Source organism: Coregonus lavaretus, assembly GCF_964263955.1.
Source record: "Coregonus lavaretus genome assembly, chromosome: 14".
NCBI lineage: Eukaryota > Metazoa > Chordata > Actinopteri > Salmoniformes > Salmonidae > Coregonus > Coregonus lavaretus.
Genome location: NC_140001.1, coordinates 18,272,340 through 18,294,946, shown reverse-complemented (window position 1 = coordinate 18,294,946; position 22,607 = coordinate 18,272,340). Strand labels below are relative to the sequence as shown.

Here is a 22,607-nt window from a genome sequence, read left to right as displayed (position 1 = left end):
TACTTTATGTTCAGTAAAATGTCTCAATGTCATGAATTTCATTTTCTACTGCCATGAATTCGTCCCTCAGACATTATCGTGTAACAATTTAGAATTCAGTTTTTCCAGTATTTATCATTGTATTTGTTTCAACAACATGTACAGTATAATTTGTTGTTAACAATTACAATGTCAACAAAAGTGATTTTGTAATCTTACATATTTATTTTGGTGTATAAAAATGTAAATCTTTAGTGATCTTGTTGCCTTTGTATGGGTGATAAAATGGCAACTAAAAAGATGAAAGGTATTTGACACAGATCTAACATTCACATACTGTGAAGTAAAAAAAAAAAAAAACAGTACTGTATCAAATTGATTTTTATTTACTCAACAATGGCCAACAAGAGGTGAAAATAATACTGCTGTACTTCGTTTGACAATATTCTATTTTACAGTTTCCACAATGTGATTTTCGTTTGGCAGCTCTTTGCAAAAATACTGTTAAATCAATGACGATAGCTAGATCATTATGGATGTACTGTAATGTAGACCTAAATCAATATCAAATAAACCTTATTACAGACTATTCCACTGTCTATGACTATTTTATGAGTTGGCCCTTGTTTTTATCCAGGCTTCTTTTCATGTTCACAAAGTACAACGTACATAGGACATAGGCAACATAAATGCAGTCCTTGCATTGTAAACATAATATACAGTACAGGCAAAGGTGGGCAAGGGCACTACAATAATACCATACAAAAACACTAACGTAACCATGGATTACAGTAAACTCACTATAGCTTACAGTTCAGTGGACGGTTTCCTTGGAGGCGGCTCCTGCCCGGCTAGAGGCACATTGAAGGATACGTATGGACACCATTTACTGTTCAGACACACCAGTCTCTCCAGCGAGGCTGAGTTGACTATATCAAAGCCAGTCTGGCCTCCGAACGTGCTGGGCTTCCAGTACTCAGGGGAACAGATGGGGTTACCCAGAAGGCCTTTCAGGGAGAACGGAGCCCCCATCTCCACCATACTCTCGCCAAATATGGCGTTGGGCCGTGTCTTCTCCAGCATTAGGGCGGGGTAGAACTCCAGCGCATCGATGTCACCATAGAGCTCCTCCAGCTCCCTGGCTATCTCCTCCTCACCTAAGGACAATAGAATAGAATAGATCTTGATTGTCCCAGAAGAGCAATTCGGATGCAGCACAATTACAACGATAGGGCACATTTAAAGCAAATGAATACAACATTTACATTTTACATTTTGGTTATTTGGCAGATGCTCTTATCCAGAGTGACTTACAGTTAGTGCATTTATCTTAAGATAGCTATAGAGCATTCGGAAATTACTTTTCCAACATTTTGTTACGTTACAGCCTTATTCTAAAATGGATTAAATCGTTTTTTTCCCCTCATCAATCTACACACAATGCCCCATAATGACAAAGCAAAACAGGTTTTTATATATTTTAGCAAATTTATAAAAAATAAAAACAGAAATATCACTGTAAAAGGGAAGGGGTCTGAATACTTTCCGAATGCACTGTAAGGTACTACTAAGCTATATGGAATTGTTTTAAGAAGGTCATACAAAGGATCATTTTGCTATTTGATTTAGAATTTCAAAATCCCTTGAAGTATTAAAAAATATATATAAAAACTGTACTGAAAATTTTTATTTGGCTTTACTGCTATTCGCCCATACAAACGCATTGAATAACAGATTCACTACATGGAACAACAGATAGTCCCCCCAAAAAATCTAAAAGAAGATTGTTCTGAAGTGTCTATCACATATATGAGAGATATAAGAAAGATCAGTATATAAGAAAGACGTATTTAACCCCTTATTTTTGTCACTAAACAGTCTCCATATATACTGTACTTCCATACCTTTTTCGACTGGTACCGGGGGACCTGCAGATGAGTTTTGTGAGGCCTGTGGGCATCCTAGAGCAAAACAACCGACATGTACGTGTTCGTGAGAGTGTGTAGCCCAAATTGATCAGACGCTACAGACCGAAGTTGGCAGATCGGCTGGACCGACTTCAGACAAGTTTATATTTGCATGAGCATATAGAAATATGTGGTCTTGGCAGTGAAGTCTGAAAATATGTGGTTTTACCAGTAAAGTTTGAGAAAGATGTGGTCTTATTTAAAAAAGGAAAGGGTGATGGTGTAAAGGACGTAACACTGCCTGCTTAGCTAGTACCACTTCCTCCTGATTCGGCTCATACCAAGGCTCGAAACCAGGACCTCTGCCTTGCAAACAAACGTGACCGCCCCTGAAGTGTCTCTGCTCTTGTCCTTCTAGACCTGTCTGCTGCCTTTGATACTGTGAACCATCAGATCCTTCTCTCCACCCTCTCCGAGCTGGGCATCTCCGGCGCGGCTCACTCCTGGATTGCGTGCTACCTGACCGGTCGCTCCTACCAAGTGGCGTGGCGAGAAGCTGTCTCCGCACCACGTGCTCTCACCACTGGTGTCCCCCAGGGCTCAGTTCTAGGCCCTCTCCTATTCTCCCTATACACCAAGTCACTTGGCTCTGTCATATCCTCACATGGCCTCTCCTATCATTGCTACGCTGACGATACACAACTAATCTTCTCCTTTCCCCCTTCTGATAACCAGGTGGCGAATCGCATCTCTGCATGTCTGGCAGACATATCAGTATGGATGACGGATCACCACCTCAAGCTGAACCCTGGCAAGACGGAGCTGCTCTTCCTCCCGGGGAAGGACTGCCCGTTCCATGATCTCGCCATCACGGTTGACAACTCCGTTGTGTCCTCCTCCCAGAGTGCGAAGAGCCTTGGCGTGACCCTGGACAACACCCTGTCGTTCTCCGCTAACATCAAGGCGGTGACCCGATCCTGCAGGTTCATTCTCTACAACATTCGGAGAGTACGACCCTGCCTTACACAGGAAGCGGCACAGGTCCTAATCCAGGCACTTGTCATCTCCCGTCTGGATTACTGCAACTCGCTGTTGGCTGGGCTCCCTGCCTGTGCCATTAAACCCCTACAACTCATCCAGAATGCCGCAGCCCGTCTGGTGTTCAACCTTCCCAAGTTCTCTCACGTCACCCCGCTCCTCCGCACACTCCACTGGCTTCCAGTTGAAGCTCGCATCTGTTACAAGACCATGGTGCTTGCCTATGGAGCTGTGAGGGGATCGGCACCTCTGTACCTTCAGGCTCTGATCAGTCCCTACACCCAAACGAGGGCATTGCGTTCATCCACCTCTGGCCTGCTGGCTCCCCTTCCTCTGCGGAAGCATAGTTCCCGCTCAGCCCAGTCAAAACTGTTCGCTGCTCTGGCACCCCAATGGTGGAACAAGCTCCCTCACGACGCCAGGAGAGCGGAGTCACTCACCACCTTCCGGAGACATTTGAAACCCCACCTCTTTAAGGAATACCTGGGATAGGATAAAGTAATCCTTCTACCCCCCCCAAAAAATAAAAAATAAAAGAAAAAACATATTGTAAAGTGGTTATCCCACTGGCTATAGGGTGAATGCACCAATTTGTAAGTCGCTCTGGATAAGAGCATCTGCTAAATGACGTAAATGTAAATGTGTCTTACCAGGTGTACCACAGAAAAGTTAGCTATTCGGCAGCGCAAGTGGGGACACTTCAGGCTGAGGAGTAAGTTTCACACATACGCATGTGTTACATTGGCATCTCCCAAAAAGACACACAGCAAAATGCATAAAGTACCTTCAGAAAGTAGTCATACCTCTTGAATTACAGTGCATTCGGAAAGTAATCAGACCCCTTGACTTTCTCCACATTTTGTTACGTTACAGCCTTATTCTAAAATGGATTACATTGTTATTTCCCCTCATCATTCCCCCTACAAGCTTGGCACACCTTTATTTGGGGAGTTTCTCCCATTCTTCTCTGCAGATCCTCTCAAGCTCTGTCAGGTTGGATGGGGAGAGTCGCTGCACAGCTATTTTCAGGTCTCACCAGAGATGTTCGATCGGGTTCAAGTCCGGGCTCTGGCTGGGCCACTTGTCCCGAAGCCACTCCTGTGTTGTCTTGGCTGTGTTCTTAGGGTCGTTGTCCTGTTGGAAGGTGAACCTTCGCCCCAGTCTGAGGTCCTTAGCGCTCAAGGATCTCTATATACTTTGCTCCGTTCATCTTTCCCTCAATCCTGACTAGTCTCTCAGTCCCTGCCGCTGAAAAACATCCCCACAGCATGATGCTGCCACCACCATGCTTCACCGTAGGGATGGTGTCAGGTTTCCTCCAGACGTGACGCTTGGCATTCAGGCCAAAGAGTTCAATCTTGGTTTCATCAGACCAGAGAATCTTGTTTATAATAGTCTGAGAGTTCTTTAGGTGCCTTTTGGCAAACTCCAAGCCGGCTGTCATGTGTTTTTTACTGAGGAGTGGCTTCCATCTGGCCACTACCATAAAGGCCTGATTGGTGGTGCTGCACAGATGGTTGTCCTTCAGAGTGACCATTGGGTTCTTGGTCACCTGCCTGAACAAGGCCCTTCTCCCCCGATTGCTCAGTTTAGCCGGGCGGCCAACTCTAGGAAGAGTCTTGGTGGTTCCAAACTTCTTCCATTTAAGAATGATGGAGACCCACTGTGTTCTTGGGGACCTTCAATGCTGCAGAAATGTTTTGGTACCCTTCCCCAGATCTGTGCCTTGACACAATCTTGTTTCGGAGCTCTACGGATAATTCCTTCGACCTCATGGCTTGGTTTTTGCTCTGACATGCACTGTCAACTGTGGGACCTTATACAGACAGGTGTGTGCCTTTCCAAATCATGCCCAATAAATTAAATTGACCACAGGTGGACTCCAATCAAGTTATAGAAACATCTCAAGGATGATCAATGGAAACAGGATGCACCTGAGCTCAATTTTGAGTCTCATAGCAAAGGGTCTGAATACTTATGTAAATAAGGTATTTCCATTTTTATTTGTAATAAATGTGCTAGAATTTCTAAAAACCTGTTATCACTTTGTCATTATGGGGTATTGTGTGTAGATTGATGAGGAAAAACGTTTATTTAATCAATTTTAAAATAAGGCTGTATTGTAACAAAATGTGGGGGAAAAATCAAGGGGTCTGAATACTTTCTGTATGCACTGTATTCCACATGTTGTTGTATTACAGCCTGAATTCAAAATGTATTCAATTTATTATTTTTCCTCACCCATCTACACAAAATACCCTATAATGACAAAGTGAAAACATGTTTTTAGACATTTTTGCAAAATAAATACAGAAATATCTCATTTACATAAGTATGCACACCCCTGAGTCAATACATGTTACAATCAACTTCGGCAGTGATTACAGCTTTGAGTCTTTCTGGGTGAGTCTCTAAGAGCTTTGCACACCTGGATTGTACAATATTTGCAAATTTTTCTTTACAAAATTCTTCAAGCTCTGTCAGGTTGGTTGTTGATCATTGCTAGACAGCCATTTTCAAGTCCTGCCACAGATTTCTGAACCGATTTAAGGCCAAACTTATGGAAAATATGAAAAATGTATGCACTCACTAAAACTGTAAGTCGCTCTGGATAAGAGCGTCTGCTAAATGACTAAAATGTAAATGTAAAAACTGTAAATCGGCCACTCTGGGACATTCACTGTCGTCTTGGTAAGCAACTGCAGTGTATATTTGGCCTTGTGTTTTAGGTTTTTTCCTGCTGAAAGATGAATTTGTCTCCCTGTATCTGTTAGAAAGCAGACTGAACCAGGTTTTCCTCTAGGATTTTGCCTGTGCTTAGCTCGATTCCGTTTATTTTTATCCAAAAAAACTCCCAAGTCATTGCTGATGACAAGCATACCCATAACATGATGCAGCCACCACCGTGCTTGTAAATATGAAGAGTGGTACTCAGTGATGTGTTGAGTTGGATTTGCCCCAAACATAACGCTTTGTATTCAGGACAAAGTTGATTTATTAGCCAATTAATTTGCAGTTTTACTTTATTGCCTTATTGCAAACAGGATGCATGCTTTGGAATATTTTCACTCCTTATTTTCACTCTGTTATTTAGGTTAGTATTGTGGAGTAACTACAATGTTGTTGATCCATCCTATCACATCCATTAAACTCTGTAAAATGTTTTCAAGTCACCGTTGGCCTCATGGTGAATCTCTGAGTGGTTTCCTTCCTCTCCGGCAACTGAGGTAGGAAGGATGCCTGCATCTTTGTAGTGACTGGGTGTATTGATACACCATCCAAAGTGTAATAATAACTTCACCATAATCAAAGGGATATTCAATGTCTGCTTTTAAAAATGTGTACCCATCTATCAATAGGTGCCCTTTTTTGCGACGTATGGGAAAACCTCCCTGGTCTTTGTGGTTGATTCTGTGTTTGAAATTCACTGCTCGATTTAGGGACCTTACAGATAATTGTATGTGTGGGGTACAGAGATGAGGTAGTCACAAAATAATCGTGTTAAACTACACAATAGAGTGCATTCAGAAAATATTCAGACCCCTTGAATTTTTCCACATTTAGTTACCTTGTGGTCCTCTGTAGCTCAGCTGGTAGAGCACGGCGCTTGTAACGCCAAGGTAGTGGGTTCAATCCCCGGGACCACCCATACACAAAAATGTATGCACGCATGACTGTAAGTCGCTTTGGATAAAAGCGTCTGCTAAATGGCATATTATATTATTATTATATTATAGTTACGTTACAGTCTTATTCTAAAATGGATTAAAAATAAATAATCCTCATCAATCTGCACACAATACCCCATAATGACAAAGTGAAAACAGGTTTTTAGAAATGTTTGTGTCGAGGCACAGATCTGGGGAAGGGTACCAGAAATGGTCTGCAGCATTGAAGGTCCCCAAGAACACAGTGGCCTCCATCATTCTTAAATGGAAGAAGTTTGGAACCACCAAGACTCTTCCTAGAGCTGGCCGCCTGGCCAAACGGAGCAATCGGGGGAGAAGGGCCTTGGTCAGGGAGGTGACCAACAGCCCGCTGGTCAGGAGATGGGAGAAACCTCCAGAAGGACAACCATCTCTACAGCACTCCACCAATCAGGCATTTATGGTAGAGTGGCCAGACGGAAGCCACTCCTCAGTAAAAGGTACATGACAGCCCGGTTGGAGTTTGCCAAAAGGCACCTAAAGGACTCGCAGACCATGAGAAACAAGATTCTCTGGTCTGATGAAACCAAGATCTAACTCTTTGGCTTGAATGCCAAGCATCACGTCTGGAGGAAACCTGGCACCATCCTTACGGTGAAGCATGGTGGTGGCAGCATCAGGCTGTGGGGATGTTTTTCAGTGGCAGGGACTGGGAGACTAGTCAGGATCGAGGGAAAGATGAACGGTGCAAAGTACAGAGAGATCCTTGATGAAAACCTGCTCCAGAGTGCTCAGGACCTCAGACTGGGGCGAAGGTTCACCTTCCAACAGGACAACGACCCTAAGCACACAGCCAAGACAACGCGGAGTGGCTTCAGGACAAGTCTCTGAATGTCCTTGAGTGGCCTAGCCAGAGCCCGGACGAACCCATCCGAACATCTCTGAAGAGACCTAAAAATAGCTGTGCAGCGACGCTCACCATCCAACCTGACAGAGCTTGAGAGGATCTGCAGAGAAGAATGGGAGAAACTCCCCAAATACAGGTGTGCCAAGCTTGTAGCGTCATACCCAAGAAGACCTGAGACTGTAATCGCTGCTAAAGGTGCTTCAACAAAGTACTAAGTAAAAGGGTATGAATACTTTTGTAAACGTGATATTTTTAATAAATTTGCAAACATTTCTAAAATCCTGTTTTTGCTTTGTCATTATGGGGTATTGTGTGTAGATTGATTAGGGAAAAAAACAATTTAATATATTTTAGAATAAGGCTGGAACGTAACAATATGTGGAAAATGTCAAGGGGTCGGTATACTTTCCGAATGCACTGTACAGTCGTGGTCAAAGTGTTGAGAATGACACAAGTATTGGTCTTCACAAAGTTCGCTGTTTCAGTGTTATGAGGTATTTTTGTCAGATGTTACTATGGTATACTGAAGTATAATTACAAGCATTACATAAGTGTCAAAGGCTTTTATTGACAATTACATTACGTTTATGCAAAGAGTCAATATTCGCAGTGTTGACCCTTCTTTTTCAAGACCTCTGCAATCCGCCCTGGCATGCTGTCAATTAACTTCTGGGCCACATCCTGACTGATGGCAGCCCATTCTTGCATAATCAATGCATGGAGTTTGTCAGAATTTGTGGGTTTTTGTTTGTCCACCCGCCTCTTGAGGATCGACCACAAGTTCTCAATGGGATTAAGGTCTGGGGAGTTTCCTGGCCATGGACCCAAAATGTTGATGTTTTGTTCCCCGCGCCACTTAGTTATCACTTTTGCCTTATGGCAAGGTGCTCCATCATGCTGGAAAAGGCATTGGTTGTCACCAAACTGTTCTTGGATGGTTGGGAGAAGTTGCTCTCGGAGGATGTGTTGGTACCATTCTTTATTCATGGCTGTGTTCTTAGGCAAAATTGTGAGTGAGCCCACTCCCTTGGCTGAGAAGCAACCCCACACATGAATGGTCTCCGGATGCTTTACTGTTGGTATGACACAGGACTGATGGTAGCGCTCACCTTGTCTTCTCCGGACAAGGTGTTTTCCGGATGCCCCAAACAATCGGAAAGGGGACTCATCAGAGAAAATGAATTTACCCCAGTCCTCAGCAGTCCAATCCCTGTACCTTTTGCAGAATATCAGTCTGTCCCTGATGTTTTTCCTGGAGAGAAGTGGCTTCTTTGCTGCCCTTCTTGACACCAGGCCATCCTCCAAAAGTCTTCGCCTCACTGTGCGTGCAGATGCACTCACACCTGCCTGCTGCCATTCCTGAGCAAGCTCTGTACTGGTGGTGCCCTGATCCCGCAGCTGAATCAACTTTAGGAGACGGTCCTAGGGCTTGCTGGACTTTCTTGGGCGCCCTGACGCCTTCTTCACAACAATTGAACGTCTCTCCTTGAAGTTCTCGATGATCCGATAAATGGTTGATTTAGGTGCAATCTTACTAGCAGCAATATCCTTGCCAGTGAAGCCCTTTTTGTGCAAAGCAATGATGACAGCACGTGTTTCCTTGCAGGTAACCATGTTTTAACAGAGGAAGAACAGTGATTTCAATTACCACCCTCCTTTTAAAGCTTCCAGTCTGTTGTTCTAACTCAATCAGCATGACAGAGTGATCTCCAGCCTTGTCCTCGTCAACAATCTCACCTGTGTTAACGAGAGAATCACTGACATGATGGCAGCTTGTCCTTTTGTGGCAGGGCTGAAATGCAGTGGAAATGTTTTTTTGGGGATTAAGTTCATTTTCATGGCAAAGAGGGACTTTGCAATTAATTGCAATTCATCTGATCACACTTCATGACATTCTGGAGTATATGCAAATTGCCATCATCAAAACTGAGGCAGCAGACTTTGTGAAAATTAGTATTTGTGTCATTCTCAAAACATTTGACCACGACTGTATATACAAAAGTATGTTGACACCCCTTCAAATTAGTGGATTCAGCTATTTCAGCCATTTCCATTGCTGACAGGTGTTTATAATTGAGCACACAGCCATGCAATCTCCATAGACAAACATTGGCAGTAGAATGGGCTTACTGAAGAGCTCTGTGACTTTCAACGTGGCAACGTCATAGGATGCCACCTTTCAGTTTGTCAAATTTCTGCCCTGCTAGAGCTGCCCCGGTCAACTGTAAGTGCTGTTATTGTGAAGTGGAAACATCTAAGAGCAACAATGGCTCAGCTGCCAAGTGATAGGCCACACAAGCTCACAGAGCAGGACCGCCGAGTGCTGAAGCGCGTAGCATGTAAAAATCGCCTGTCATCGGTTGCAACACTCACTACCGAGTTCCAAACTGCCTCTGGAAGCAACGTCAGCACAATAACTGTTAGTCGGGAGCTTCATGAAATGGGTTTACATGGCCGAGCAGCCGCACACAAGCCTAAGATCACCATGCACAATGCCAAGCATCATCATGAGTGGCGTAAAGCTTGCCGCCATTGGACTCTGGAGCAGTGGAAACGCGTTCTCTGGAGTGACGAATCACGATTCACCATCTGGCAGTCCGACGAAATGAATCTGGATGTGGCGGGTGCCAGGAAAAAAAAATGGAGGTGGAATAATGGTCTGGGGCTGTTTTTCATGGTTCGGGCTAGGCCCCTTAGTTCCAGTGAAGGGAAATCTTAACGCTACAGCATACAATGACATTCTAGATGATTATGTGCTTGTTTCAGCATGACAATGCCCCCGTGGACAAAGCGAGGTCCATACAGAAATGGTTTATCGAGATCGGTGTGGAAGAACTTGACTGGCCAGAGCCATGACCTCAACTCCATCGAACACCTTTGGGATGAATGGGAACGCCGACTGCGAGCCAGGCCTAATCGCCCAACATCAGTGCCCGACCTCACTAATGCTCGTGGCTGAATGGAAGCAAGTCCCCGCAGCAATGTTCCAACATCTAGTGAAAAGCCTTTCCAGAAGAGTGGAGGCTGTTATAGCAGCAAAGGGGGGACCAACTCCATATTAATGCCCATGATTTTGGAATGAGATGTTCGACGAGCAGGTGTCCACACACATTTGGTCATGTAGTGTATTATTGCTCACAGAGTGAGTCCATGCAACTTATTATGTGACTTGTTAAGCACATTTTTACTCCTGAACTTATTCAGGATTGCCATAACAAATGGGTTGAATACTTATTGAGTCAAGACATTTCAGCCTTTCATTTATTATAAATGTGTAAAAAAATAAAATAAAAATAAAATATTGACATCATGAGGTATTTTGTGTAAGCCAGTGACAAAATCTCAATTTAATAAATTTTCAATTCAGGCTGTAACACAACAACATGTGGAAAAGTAAAGGGGTGTGAATACATTCTTAAGGCACACCCCTTACTCTTTCGACCGCAAATCAGTCTTTGTCGAAGATTCATCGATTGAGGTCGAAATGAGTCTGCTTTTTCATTAGTAAAAGAGCAGCTATGCATTAGAAAATACCTGTTGTTGTTGCTGTCTTTTTGGGAGATGCCATTACCCTTTCTTTTTGGATTCATGACTTTACCCAGATGAGCACCCGATTCCATAGAGCCATTTTCTGTTTACCATCAAACGTTACGTTTGAGTGATGCGCGCAACCCGACATCAAATAGCTCTGTCGCAGGATAGCTAATGCAGATGTTGAGACATTGACAAACTTAACAGTGAGTGAGTGATAACCATGAAAACACGCAAGACTGATGGCTATAGCTATGATCAACACGTATATTATTCTTCTGGCTCTATTTGGGATATTTTACCTTTCCTCGCTGGCTTGCTAGCTTGCCTGGTAATCAATCCTCTGATGACATCTGCAATGTTGTAGACGATAACCATCTGATTACGTGTTTCTTAACTTGCACGATCTGCATTTGAAGTTGCATGTGATCGTATCCACTGCTACGTAAACAAAGAGGTTTCTGATTAAGAACTGTTTGTGTGTATCTATTGATATGTAGGCTACGTGTGCCTTTTGTAAAAAATAATGTAATTGATGTAGTTCTGTCCTTGATCTGTTCTTGTCTATTAATGTTCTGTATTATGTCATGTTTCATGTTTTGTGTGGACCCCAGGAAGAGTAGCTGCTGCTTTTGCAACAGCGAATGGGGAACCTAATAAAATACCAATACCAATACCAACTGCGCATGCAACTTTTTATGACGCGGCCGGGAAATGGGTCTATAGAAGCCTTTAGTATCGCCGGTATTTCTAAACTCTAAATATGTAGTCTTACCAGTGAAGTCAGAGAAAGATGTGTAGGGCCTCAGGTTGAACCTCTTCCTGTACTCGTTGAAGGGTTGGAGACGCAGAGCCCTGGACTCTTCAATAACCCCCTCGGCCACCTTGGTCACCACTGGGTGGATGTTCTTCCCACCTCCTATCTGAGAAACAGAGAAACAGGATTAAAACCAACTAAACCTCAGACCCCATACCCATAGGTACTGGTGTACACTAGATCTGAAAGGCTCAGACAGGCATTACCTGTATAAATATAGGATGCATGACTACATAAAAAAAGTATTCAAAAGAAACAGGCAACATAATAATAGCTCTCAGATGGTTAGTTGATAGGGGTTGATTTGGAAATGGGGAAGAGAATGATCTAGGAAAGATTAACATGTTCAGACAGACAAGAAACAGAGAGAGCTTAAAACTGCACTATTCGAGGCAAGGTAGTGACTGTGTATGAAGATGAAGTTATAAGCTGCAGTTGAGGGTCAGCTTTACTCAAAGCCAGTGGCATGTCATTAGTAAACGTTGAAAAAAGTAAGGGGCCTAGACAACTGCCCTGGGGAATTCCTGATTCTACCTGGATTATGTTGGATGCTTCCATTAAAGAACACCCTCTGTGTTCTGTTAGACAGGTAACTCTTTATCCACAACATAGCAGGGTGTGTAAAGCCATAACACATGCATTTTTCCAGCAGCAGACGATGATCGATAATGTCAAAAGCCGCACTGAAGTCTAACAAAACAACCCCCACAATCTTTTTATCATCAATTTCTCTCAGCCAATCATCAGTTTGTGTAAGTGCTGTGCTTGTTGAATGTCCTTCGCTATAAGAGTTCTGAAAGTCTGTTGTCAATTAGTTTACAGTAAAATAGCATTGTATCTGGTCAAAAAACATTTTTTCCAATAGTTTACTAAGGGTTGGTAACAGGCTGATTGGTTGGCTATTTGAGCCAGTAAAGGGGACTTTACTATTCTTAGGTAGCGGAATGACTTTTGCTTCCCTCAAGGCCTGAAGGCACACACTTTCTAGTAGGCTTAAATTTAAAATATGGCAAATAGGAGTGGCAATATCGTCCGCTATTATCCTCAGTAATTTTCCATCCAAGTTGTCAGACCACGGTGGCTTATCATTGTTGATAGACAACAACACTTTTTTCACCTCTTCCACATTCACTTTATGGAATTCAAAATTACAATGCTTGTCTTTCATAATTTGGTCAGATATACTTGGATGTGTAGTGTCAGTGTTTGTTGCTGGCATGTCATGCCTAAGTTTGCTAATCTTGCCAATGAAAAAATCATTAAAGTAGTTGGCAACATCAGTGGGTTTTGTGATGAATTAGGTTTTTACTACCATCATTCTTTATATCATTTATTTTTGTTTTATAGTATAGTTTCTACTTCTTTTTATTCAGTTTAGTAACATGATTTCTCAATTTGCAGTACGTTTGCCAATCGGTTGTGCTGCCAGACTGGCAGCACAACCGATTGGTTGTGCTTATTAGTAACTGGAATAAGCAATTTCATAAATGTGTCAAGTGCAGCGTCCGGTACTCCTCATTACACACCACAGACCAGCAAATATTGTTTACATCATCAACATAGGAATCACTACAAAACGTATTGCATTACCTCATACACTACATTAGGCCCAGCCTTTGGAACTTTGGTTTTCCTAGATATGGCTACTATATTGTGATCACTACAGCATTAGTAAAGATATGATCAATACATGTTGATGATTTCATTCCTGTGCTGTTTGTAACTACCCTGGTAGGTTGACTGATAACCTGAACCAGGTTGCAGGCACCGGTTACAGTTTGAAGCTTTTTCTTGAGTGAGCAGCTTGATGAAAGCCAGTCAATATTGAAATCACCCAGAAAATATACCTCTCTGTTGATATCACATACATTATCGAGCATTTCACACATATTATCCAGATACTGACTGTTAGAACTTGGTGGTCTATAGCAGCTTCCCACAAGAATGGGCTTTAGGTGAGGCAGATGAACCTCTAGCCATATCACTTCAACAGTATTTAACATGAGATCCTCTCTAAGCTTTACAGGAATGTGGTTCTTAATATAGACCGCAACACGGCCCCAATTGACATTTCTGTCTTTTCTGTAGATGTTATAACCATGTATTGTTACCACTGTATAATCAAAGCTATTATCTAAGTGAGTTTTAGAGATAGTCAGAATATGAATGTAATCTGTTACTAGCAAGTTATTGACTTCATGAACCTTGTTTCTTAGGCTACATACGTTAATGTGGGCTATTTTTAGCACTTTTCAGGGATGCTTGATTGTTTTCATGCTTTACTGGGAAGCATAGCAGATGTAGACATGCTCATGCTATTTATGTTAGTGCAGGGTGAGCTGCACACAGTGGACTTCCTACTACGGCACACCGCCTCAGTGCTAACAGTATAGCTCTGGTTCATAGGCACATGATTACTGCATACAATAGCTGTGGGATCAGCAGAGGCATTACGGCAAGCTTAAATAAGTTCAGGAGTAAAAAGTCACATAAAACGTTGCATGGACTCTGTGTGCAATTATAGTGTTTAATAGTGTTGAATATCCCTTTGAGCATTTTGAAGTTATTCATTACACTTTGGATGGTGTATCAATACATCCAGTCACTACAAAGATACAGGCGCCTTTCCTAACTGAGTTGCCGGAGAGGAAGGAAACCGCTCAGGGATTTCACCATGAGGCCAATGGTGACTTTAAAACAGTTACAGAGTTTAATTGCTGTGATAGGAGAAAACTGAGGATGGATCAACAACATTGTAGTTAATCCACAATACTAATCTAAATGACAGAGTGAAAAGAAGGAAGCCTGTACAGAAATTTTTTTATTCCAAAACATGCATCCTGTTTGCAATAAGGCACTAAAGTAAAACAGCAAAAAATGTGACAAATAAATTAACTTTATGTCCTGAATACAAAGCGTTATGTTTGGGGCAAATCCAACACAACACATCACTGAGTACCACTCTTCATATTTTCAAGCATGGTGGTGGCTGCATCATGTTATGGGTATGCTTGTCATCGGCAAGGACTAGGGTGTTTTTTTTTATTTTATAAAAAGAAACAGAATAGAGTGAAGCACAGGCAAAATCCTAGAGGAAAACCTGGTTCAACAGACCTTGTCTGCTTTCCAACAGACAACACTGGAAGACAAATTCACCTTTCAACAGGACAATAACCTAAAACATAAGGCCAAATATACACTGGAATTGCTTACCAAGATGGCATTGAATGTTCCAGAGTGGCCTAGTTACAGTTTTGACTTAAATCGGCTTGAAAATCTATGGCAAGACTTGAAAATGGCTGTCTAGCAATGTTCAACAACCAACTTGACAGAGCTTGAAGAATTGTTAAAATAATAATGTAAAAATATTCTACAAGCCAGGTGTGCAAAGCTCTTCAGCCTTGTTCACACTGCAGGCCTTAATGCTCAAATTTTTCAAATCTGCGTTGTACTACTGACACAAATCGGATGTGTGTTCAGACAGCAGTCATTTCCTGACAAGGCTACCCTAGTTGTCATAGTAACAACGGGTGTGTGTGCAGTGGTGTATGCTGATTTGTGGTGGTGATTGTGCTTCCTGTCACGCAGTTGTGTAGCAAGCTAAGTTGACAACAATGCCTGCCATGGATGTTTCCCAGTTGATTTGAATGTTCCAAATCATAGGATAAGAACACTTTTAAAGCTTCAAAAGATAAGATAATCCAACTTTCAAAACAAGTCCTTTTTGGCTAGCCACAGCAGTTAACTAGCTAGCTAGGTAGCTGTTTAGCTTTCTAGCACATTCACTGATTTGTTTGTAAACAATTAACAAGCTAGTTAGCTACCACATGTTCTTGTCAACCTGTCAACAGAGTACCTAGCAAGCAACAAGATATACCGAAGAACAGTCTAAAAACAACATGAGGGGCAAATAAATCAGATTTGACCGTTCAGACACAAGTCACATGGCCAGGAATCAGATTTGTATTTGACTTCAAACCATCTATGAAGGTGGTTTGAAATGTGGCTTGAAATATCCAATTCCATGTGCTTTTTGGCTGTTCAAACTGCAAATGTGAACACTACTTTAGAGACTTACTCAGAAAGACTCACTGCTGTAATCGCTGCCAAAGGTGATTCTAACATGTATTGACTCAGGGGTGTGAATACTTTATTCATTTTCAGTAAATTAGCAACATAAAAAACAAACATGTTTTCGCATTGTCATTATGGGGTATTGTGTGTAGATGGGTAAGAACCCCCCGCCCTCTCATCCATTTTGAATTCAGGCTGTAACATAACAAAATGTGGAATAAATCAAGGGGTATGAATACTTTCTGAAGGCACTTTTACAGCCTTATCATTTCCCCTGTATCTCTCTTACACGAAATGTGCCTGGCTCAAAAGAAGAACTACGACGACACACACATCAGGGTTGGGGTCAATTCAGTTGAAGTCACTTAATTCAGGAAGTGACTTGAAATACATAGTTTCTGCTTTTCGATTAATTGAGAAATTATTGAAAATAGATTGGAATTTCAGATTACTTCCTGAATAGACTGACTTCTAATGACCCTAACCCTGACACACAATCTTATGAGACAGATCATTATAGCCAAGATCTGTATGCACTTCAGACAACTTTTCATGTTGGGGAGAGTGTCGGGTACCTTGAGCCAAAGAGTTAGTTGAGCCACCATCATGTGACCAAATACTTAGGAAGAGGTCATCATTTCATGGAATCTGTAAAGGAAAATCCCACATGGACAAAGTGGTAAGCAAGTTAGGTAAAAAAAAAAGATTTTCACAAAGTCAAATAAATGTATTGTGTTATAGGTTTCATGATGCTTGTATCTAAACCGAAGAAGATTGTTTTGTACATCCGTTGGGGTTTCTATAAGATACAATATGAGGTCCTAAACATAGCATGAAAGTGCATCCTTGTACCTGTATGGGCTAATATAGTCAAAATGTTTGCCTAGGGGTAAGTTGAGCCAATGGCCACCATACCCGATATAAATGATGATTACATTTTTGTCAGTTTAATGCATAATATGAACAGTATTTTTGATATGTGTCATGCATACAGTTGAAGTCGGAAGTTTACATACACCTTAGCCAAATACATTTAAACTCAGTTTTTCATAATTCATGACATTTAATCCTAGTAAAACTTCCCTGTCTTAGGTCAGTTAGGATCACCAATTTATTTTAAGAATGTGAAATGTCAGAATAATAGTAGAGAGAATGATTTATTTCAGCTTTTATTTCTTTCATCACATTCCCAGTGGGTCAGAAGTTTACATACACTCAATTAGTATTTGGTAGCATTGCCTTTCAATTGTTTAACTTGGGTCAAACGTTTCAGGAAGCCTTCCACAAGCTTCCCACAATAAGTTGGGAGAATTTTGGCCCATTCCTCCTGACAGAGATGGTTTAGCTGAGTCAGGTTTGTAGGCCTTGCTCGCACACGCTTTATCAGTTCTGCCCACATTTTCTATAGGATTGAGGTCAGGGCTTTGTGATGGCCACTTCAATACCTTGACTTTGTTGTCCTTAAGCCATTTTGCCACAACTTTGGAAGTATGCTTGGGGTCGTTGTCTATTTGGAAGACCCATTTGTGACCAAGCTTTAACTTCCTGACTGAGGTCTTGAGATGTTGATTCAAAATATCCACATAATTTTCCTTCCTCATGATGCCATCTATTTTGTGAAGTGCACCAGTCCCTCCTGAAGTAAAGCACCCCCACAGCATGATGCTGCCACCCCCGTGCTTCACGGTTGGGATGTTGTTCTTCGGCTTGCAAGCTTCCCCCTTTTTCCTCCAAACATAACGATGGTCATTATGGCCAAACAGTTCTACTTTTGTTTCATCAGAACAGAGGACATTTCTCCAAAAAGTACGATCTTTGTCCCCATGTGCAGTTGCAAACCGTAGTCTGGCTTTTTATGGTGGTTTTGGAGCAGTGGCTTCTTTCTTGCTGAGCGGCCTTTCAGGTTATGTCGATATAGGACTAGGTTTACTGTGGATATAGATACTTTTGTACCTGTTTCCTCCAACATCTTCACAAGGTCCTATGCTGTTGTTCTGGGATTGATTTGCACTTTTTACACCAAAGTACGTTCATCTCTAGGAGACAGAACGCGTCTCCTTCCTGTGCGGTATGATGGCTGCGTGGTCCCATGGTTTTTATACTTGCGCACTATTGTTTGTACAGATGAACGTGGTACCTTCATGCGTTTGGAAATTGCTCCCAAGGATGAACCAGACTTCTGGAGGTCTACCATTTTTTTCTGAGGTCTTGGCTGATTTCTTTTGATTTTGCCATGATATCAAGAAAAGAGGCACTGAGTTTGAAGGTAGGCCTTGAAATACATCCACAGGTACACCTCCAATTGACTCAAATGATGATTTTCTGGAATTTTCCAAGCTGTTTAAAGGCACAGTCAACTTAGTGTACAGTGGGGAAAAAAGGTATTTAGTCAGCCACCAATTGTGCAAGTTCTCCCACTTAAAAAGATGAGAGAGGCCTGTAATTTTCATCATAGGTACACGTCAACTATGACAGACAAAATGACATCTTTTTTTCCAGAAAATCACATTGTAGGATTTTTAATGAATTTATTTGCAAATTATGGTGGAAAAAAAGTATTTGGTCAATAACAAAAGTTTCTCAATACTTTGTTATATACCCTTTGTTGGCAATGACACAGGTCAAACGTTTTCTTTAAGTCTTCACAAGGTTTTCACACACTGTTGCTGGTATTTTGGCCCATTCCTCCATGCAGATCTCCTCTAGAGCATTGATGTTTTGGGGCTGTCGCTGGGCAACACGGACTTTCAACTCCCTCCAAAGATTTTCTATGGGGTTGAGATCTGGAGACTGGCTAGGCCACTCCAGGACCTTGAAATGCTTCTTACGAAGCCACTCCTTCGTTGCCCGGGCGGTGTGTTTGGGATCATTGTCATGCTGAAAGACCCAGCCACGTTTCATCTTCAATGCCCTTGCTGATGGAAGGAGGTTTTCACTCAAAATCTCACGAAACATGGCCCCATTCATTCTTTCCTTTACACGGATCAGTCATCCTGGTCCCTTTGCAGAAAAACAGCCCCAAAGCATGATGTTTCCACCCCCATGCTTCACAGTAGGTATGGTGTTCTTTGGATGCAACTAAGCATTCTTTGTCCTCCAAACACGACGAGTTGAGTTTTTACCAAAAAGTTCTATTTTGGTTTCATCTGACCATCTGACATTCTCCCAATCCTCTTCTGGATCATCGAAATGCACTCTAGCAAACTTCAGACGGGCCTGGACATGTACTGGCTTAAGCAGGGGGACACGTCTGGCACTGCAGGATTTGAGTCCCTGGCGGCGTAGTGTGTTACTGATGGTAGGCTTTGTTACTTTGGTCCCAGCTCTCTGCAGGTCATTCACTAGGTCCCCCCGTGTGGTTCTGGGATTTTTATTCACCATTCTTGTGATCATTTTGACCCCACGGAGTGAGATCTTGCGTGGAGCCCCAGATCGAGGGAGATTATCAGTGGTCTTGTATGTCTTCCATTTCCTAATAATTGCTCCCACAGTTGATTTCTTCAAACCAAGCTGCTTACCTATTGCAAATTCAGTCTTCCCAGCCTGGTGCAGGTCTACAATTTTGTTTCTGGTGTCCTTTGACAGCTCTTTGGTCTTGGCCATAGTGGAGTTTGGAGTGTCTGTTTGAGGTTGTGGACAGGTGTCTTTTATACTGATAACAAGTTCAAACAGGTGCCATTAATACAGGTAATGAGTGGAGGACAGAGGAGCCTCTTAAAGAAGAAGTTACAGGTCTGTGAGAGCCAGAAATCTTGCTTGTTTGTAGGTGACCAAATACTTATTTTCCACCATAATTTGCAAATAAATTCATTAAAAATCCTACAATGTGATTTTCTGGATTTTTTTCTTCTCAATTTGTCTGTCATAGTTGACGTGTACCTATGATGAAAATTATAGGCCTCTCTCATCTTTTTAAGTGGGAGAACTTGCACAATTGGTGGCTGACTAAATACTTTTTTCCCCCACTGTACATACACATCCTTTAAAAAAATATATATATTCCCCTTTATTACTTTCCAAGCCCGCCACCCTTTCCCCACTTGGAGTCAACTAGTCAACAACGCCTAGGCCTCTACTTCCAGCCCATACCCACTACCTACATTTCATGGACACAGTCAATTTTACAATAATTACATTTTGTTTGTTCTTTCTCCTGAACTTCTTCTACTCTCAACCTCTCCGATCATTTTCATGATGTCCATCCGGTTTGCTTCTATATGCCATATCTTTCTAACTGTGCTCCTTCACAAAAGCTCCCAATCTACAACCCATACACTTATTATGGACACAGCGTGCCTACATTATTAGTTATCTTGTTATTGTTAGTTGTTATTAGTCCCATCCTTCAATTCCATTCAACACCTCCCATTTATCTTTTAACACCATCCATTTAGGATTTCTATTTGCCATATATATTTCAACTTTACTGTGATGTCTTACAAAAGTTCTGAACCTTTCTATTCTCTTTGTCCGAAAGGGTGTACACGTTCGAGTTGGATTTTATCGACAGCCTCGAGTGGGATTTGAAGTGCTGTATGCAGGAAATCCTTCATAATATTCTCGGTTATTTCTCCCTCCTTTTCCTGAATACCCGTAAGTACTAGATTTTCTCTCATCGATCTAGTTTGGATGTCTAGTAAGGCTTCTCTCAGAAGGTTGTTCTCATTTTTAAGTTCCCTAACGTCCGTTTCCATCTTCAAATCAAATTTTATTGGTCACATGCGCCGAATACAACAGGTGCAGACATTACAGTGAAATGCTTACTTACAGCCCTTAACCAACAGTGCATTTTTAATTTTTTTTTAAGTAAAAATAAAACAACAACAAAAAAAGTGTTGAGAAAAAAAGAGCAGAAGTAAAATAAAATAACAGTAGGGAGGCTATATATACAGGGGGGTACCGGTGCAGAGTCAATGTGCGGGGGCACCGGCTAGTTGAGATAGTTGAAGTAATATGTACATGTGGGTAGAGTTAAAGTGACTATGCATAAATAATTAACAGAGTAGCAGCAGCGTAAAAAGGATGGGGTGGGGGGGCAGTGCAAATAGTCCGGGTAGCCATGATTAGCTGTTCAGGAGTCTTATGGCTTGGGGGTAGAAGCTGTTGAGAAGTCTTTTGGACCTAGACTTGGCACTCCGGTATCGCTTGCCGTGCGGTAGCAGGGAGAACAGTCTATTACTAGGGTGGCTGGAGTCTTTGACAATTTTGAGGGCCTTCCTCTGACACCGCCTGGTATAGAGGTCCTGGATGGCAGGAAGCTTGGCCCCAGTGATGTACTGGGCCGTACGCACTACCCTCTGTAGTGCCTTGCGGTCGGAGGCCAAGCAGTTGCCATACCAGGCGGTGATGCAACCAGTCAAGATGCTCTCGATGGTGCAGCTGTAGAATTTTTTGAGGATCTGAGGACCCATGCCAAATCTTTTCAGTCTCCTGAGGGGGAATAGGCTTTGTCGTGCCCTCTTCACGACTGTCTTGGTGTGTTTGGACCATGATAGTTTGTTGGTGATGTGGACACCAAGGAACGTGAAGCTCTCAACCTGTTCCACTACAGCCCCGTCGATGAGAATGGGGGCGTGCTCAGTCCTCTTTTTTTTCCTGTAGTCCACAATCATCTCCTTTGTCTTGGTCACGTTGAGGGAGAGGTTGTTGTCCTGGCACCACACGGCCAGGTCTCTAACCTCCTCCCTATAGGCTGTCTCATCATTGTCGGTGATCAGGCCTACCACTGTTGTGTCGTCGGCAAACATAATGATGGTGTTGATGGTGTTGGAGTCAGTTACTGTCACTTGTAATTTTTTGGTTTCTGTTTCCATTATCGCTGTTTTTTTGTCACTCATTTCAAGACTCGCTTTCAACTTTTACGTCCTTACTGACCAATTCTAGTATGCCCAATTTGTCATTTATCGACTTCAACAGGTCGCTTTCCACACTTACCAGACCCAGTGGTGAAAAGCATATATCATCTGTATCAGTCGACGCGTCGCGTTTTCTCTTGGGGATTGGTTCTCCTCGTTTATCTTCCGCCATGTTTGGGTGTTGCGTGTTGTTGTAATATTTGTCGATATATTTCTCTAGCCTTATGATTTGTTTTGTGTTATTATCCAGATTGAATGTTATTTACTGTGAATATATGAAATGCTAATATTTAGTCTAACTTACTGATTTTGAATATTATGTTTTTATCTTGAGGTGGTTTGTATCGCTTTCTATTCAATACGCCATCTTGGTATGGACCAATCCAATTTAAAGGCAATGCTACCAAATACTAATTGAGTGTATGTAAACTTCTGACCCACTGGGAATGTGATGAAAGAAATAAAAGCTGAAATAAATCATTCTCTCTACTATTATTCTGACATTTCACATTCTTCAAATAAAGTGGTGATCCTAACTGACCTAAGACAGGGAATTTTTACTAGGATTAAATGTCAGGAATTGTGAAAAACTGAGTTTAAATATTTGGCTAAGGTGTATGTAAACTTCCGACTTCAACTGTATGCTGATCACTTATTGGGTGCTTTTCCTTCACTCTGCGGTTCAACTCATCCCAAACCATCTCAATTGGGCTGAGGTCGTGTGATTGTGGAGGCCAGGTCATCTGATGCAGCACTCCATCACTCTCCTTCTTGGTCAAATAGCCCTTACACAGCCTAGAGGTGTGTTGGGTCATTGTCCTGTTGAAAAGCAAATGATAGTCCCACTAAGCG

The 22,607-nt window shown here is 42.1% G+C and overlaps 1 protein-coding gene across 2 annotated transcripts in view; it reads right to left on the bottom strand.

Annotated features, from left to right (window-relative positions):
- Window positions 1–343: 343 nt before the first annotated feature.
- The window catches only part of LOC311141018 (prostaglandin G/H synthase 1-like), a 93,210-nt gene continuing 70,946 nt past the window's right edge, over window positions 344–22,607 (bottom strand). For both annotated transcript variants that reach the window (XM_084176297.1, XM_084176296.1), the window contains 2 exons: window positions 11,785–11,932; window positions 344–1,136 (listed from right to left, as the gene is read on the bottom strand). In XM_084176297.1, coding sequence (XP_084032423.1) covers window positions 787–1,136; window positions 11,785–11,932 — 498 coding nt within the window. In that variant the 3' untranslated portion in view covers window positions 344–786. The remainder of the gene's footprint in view (window positions 1,137–11,784; window positions 11,933–22,607) is intronic.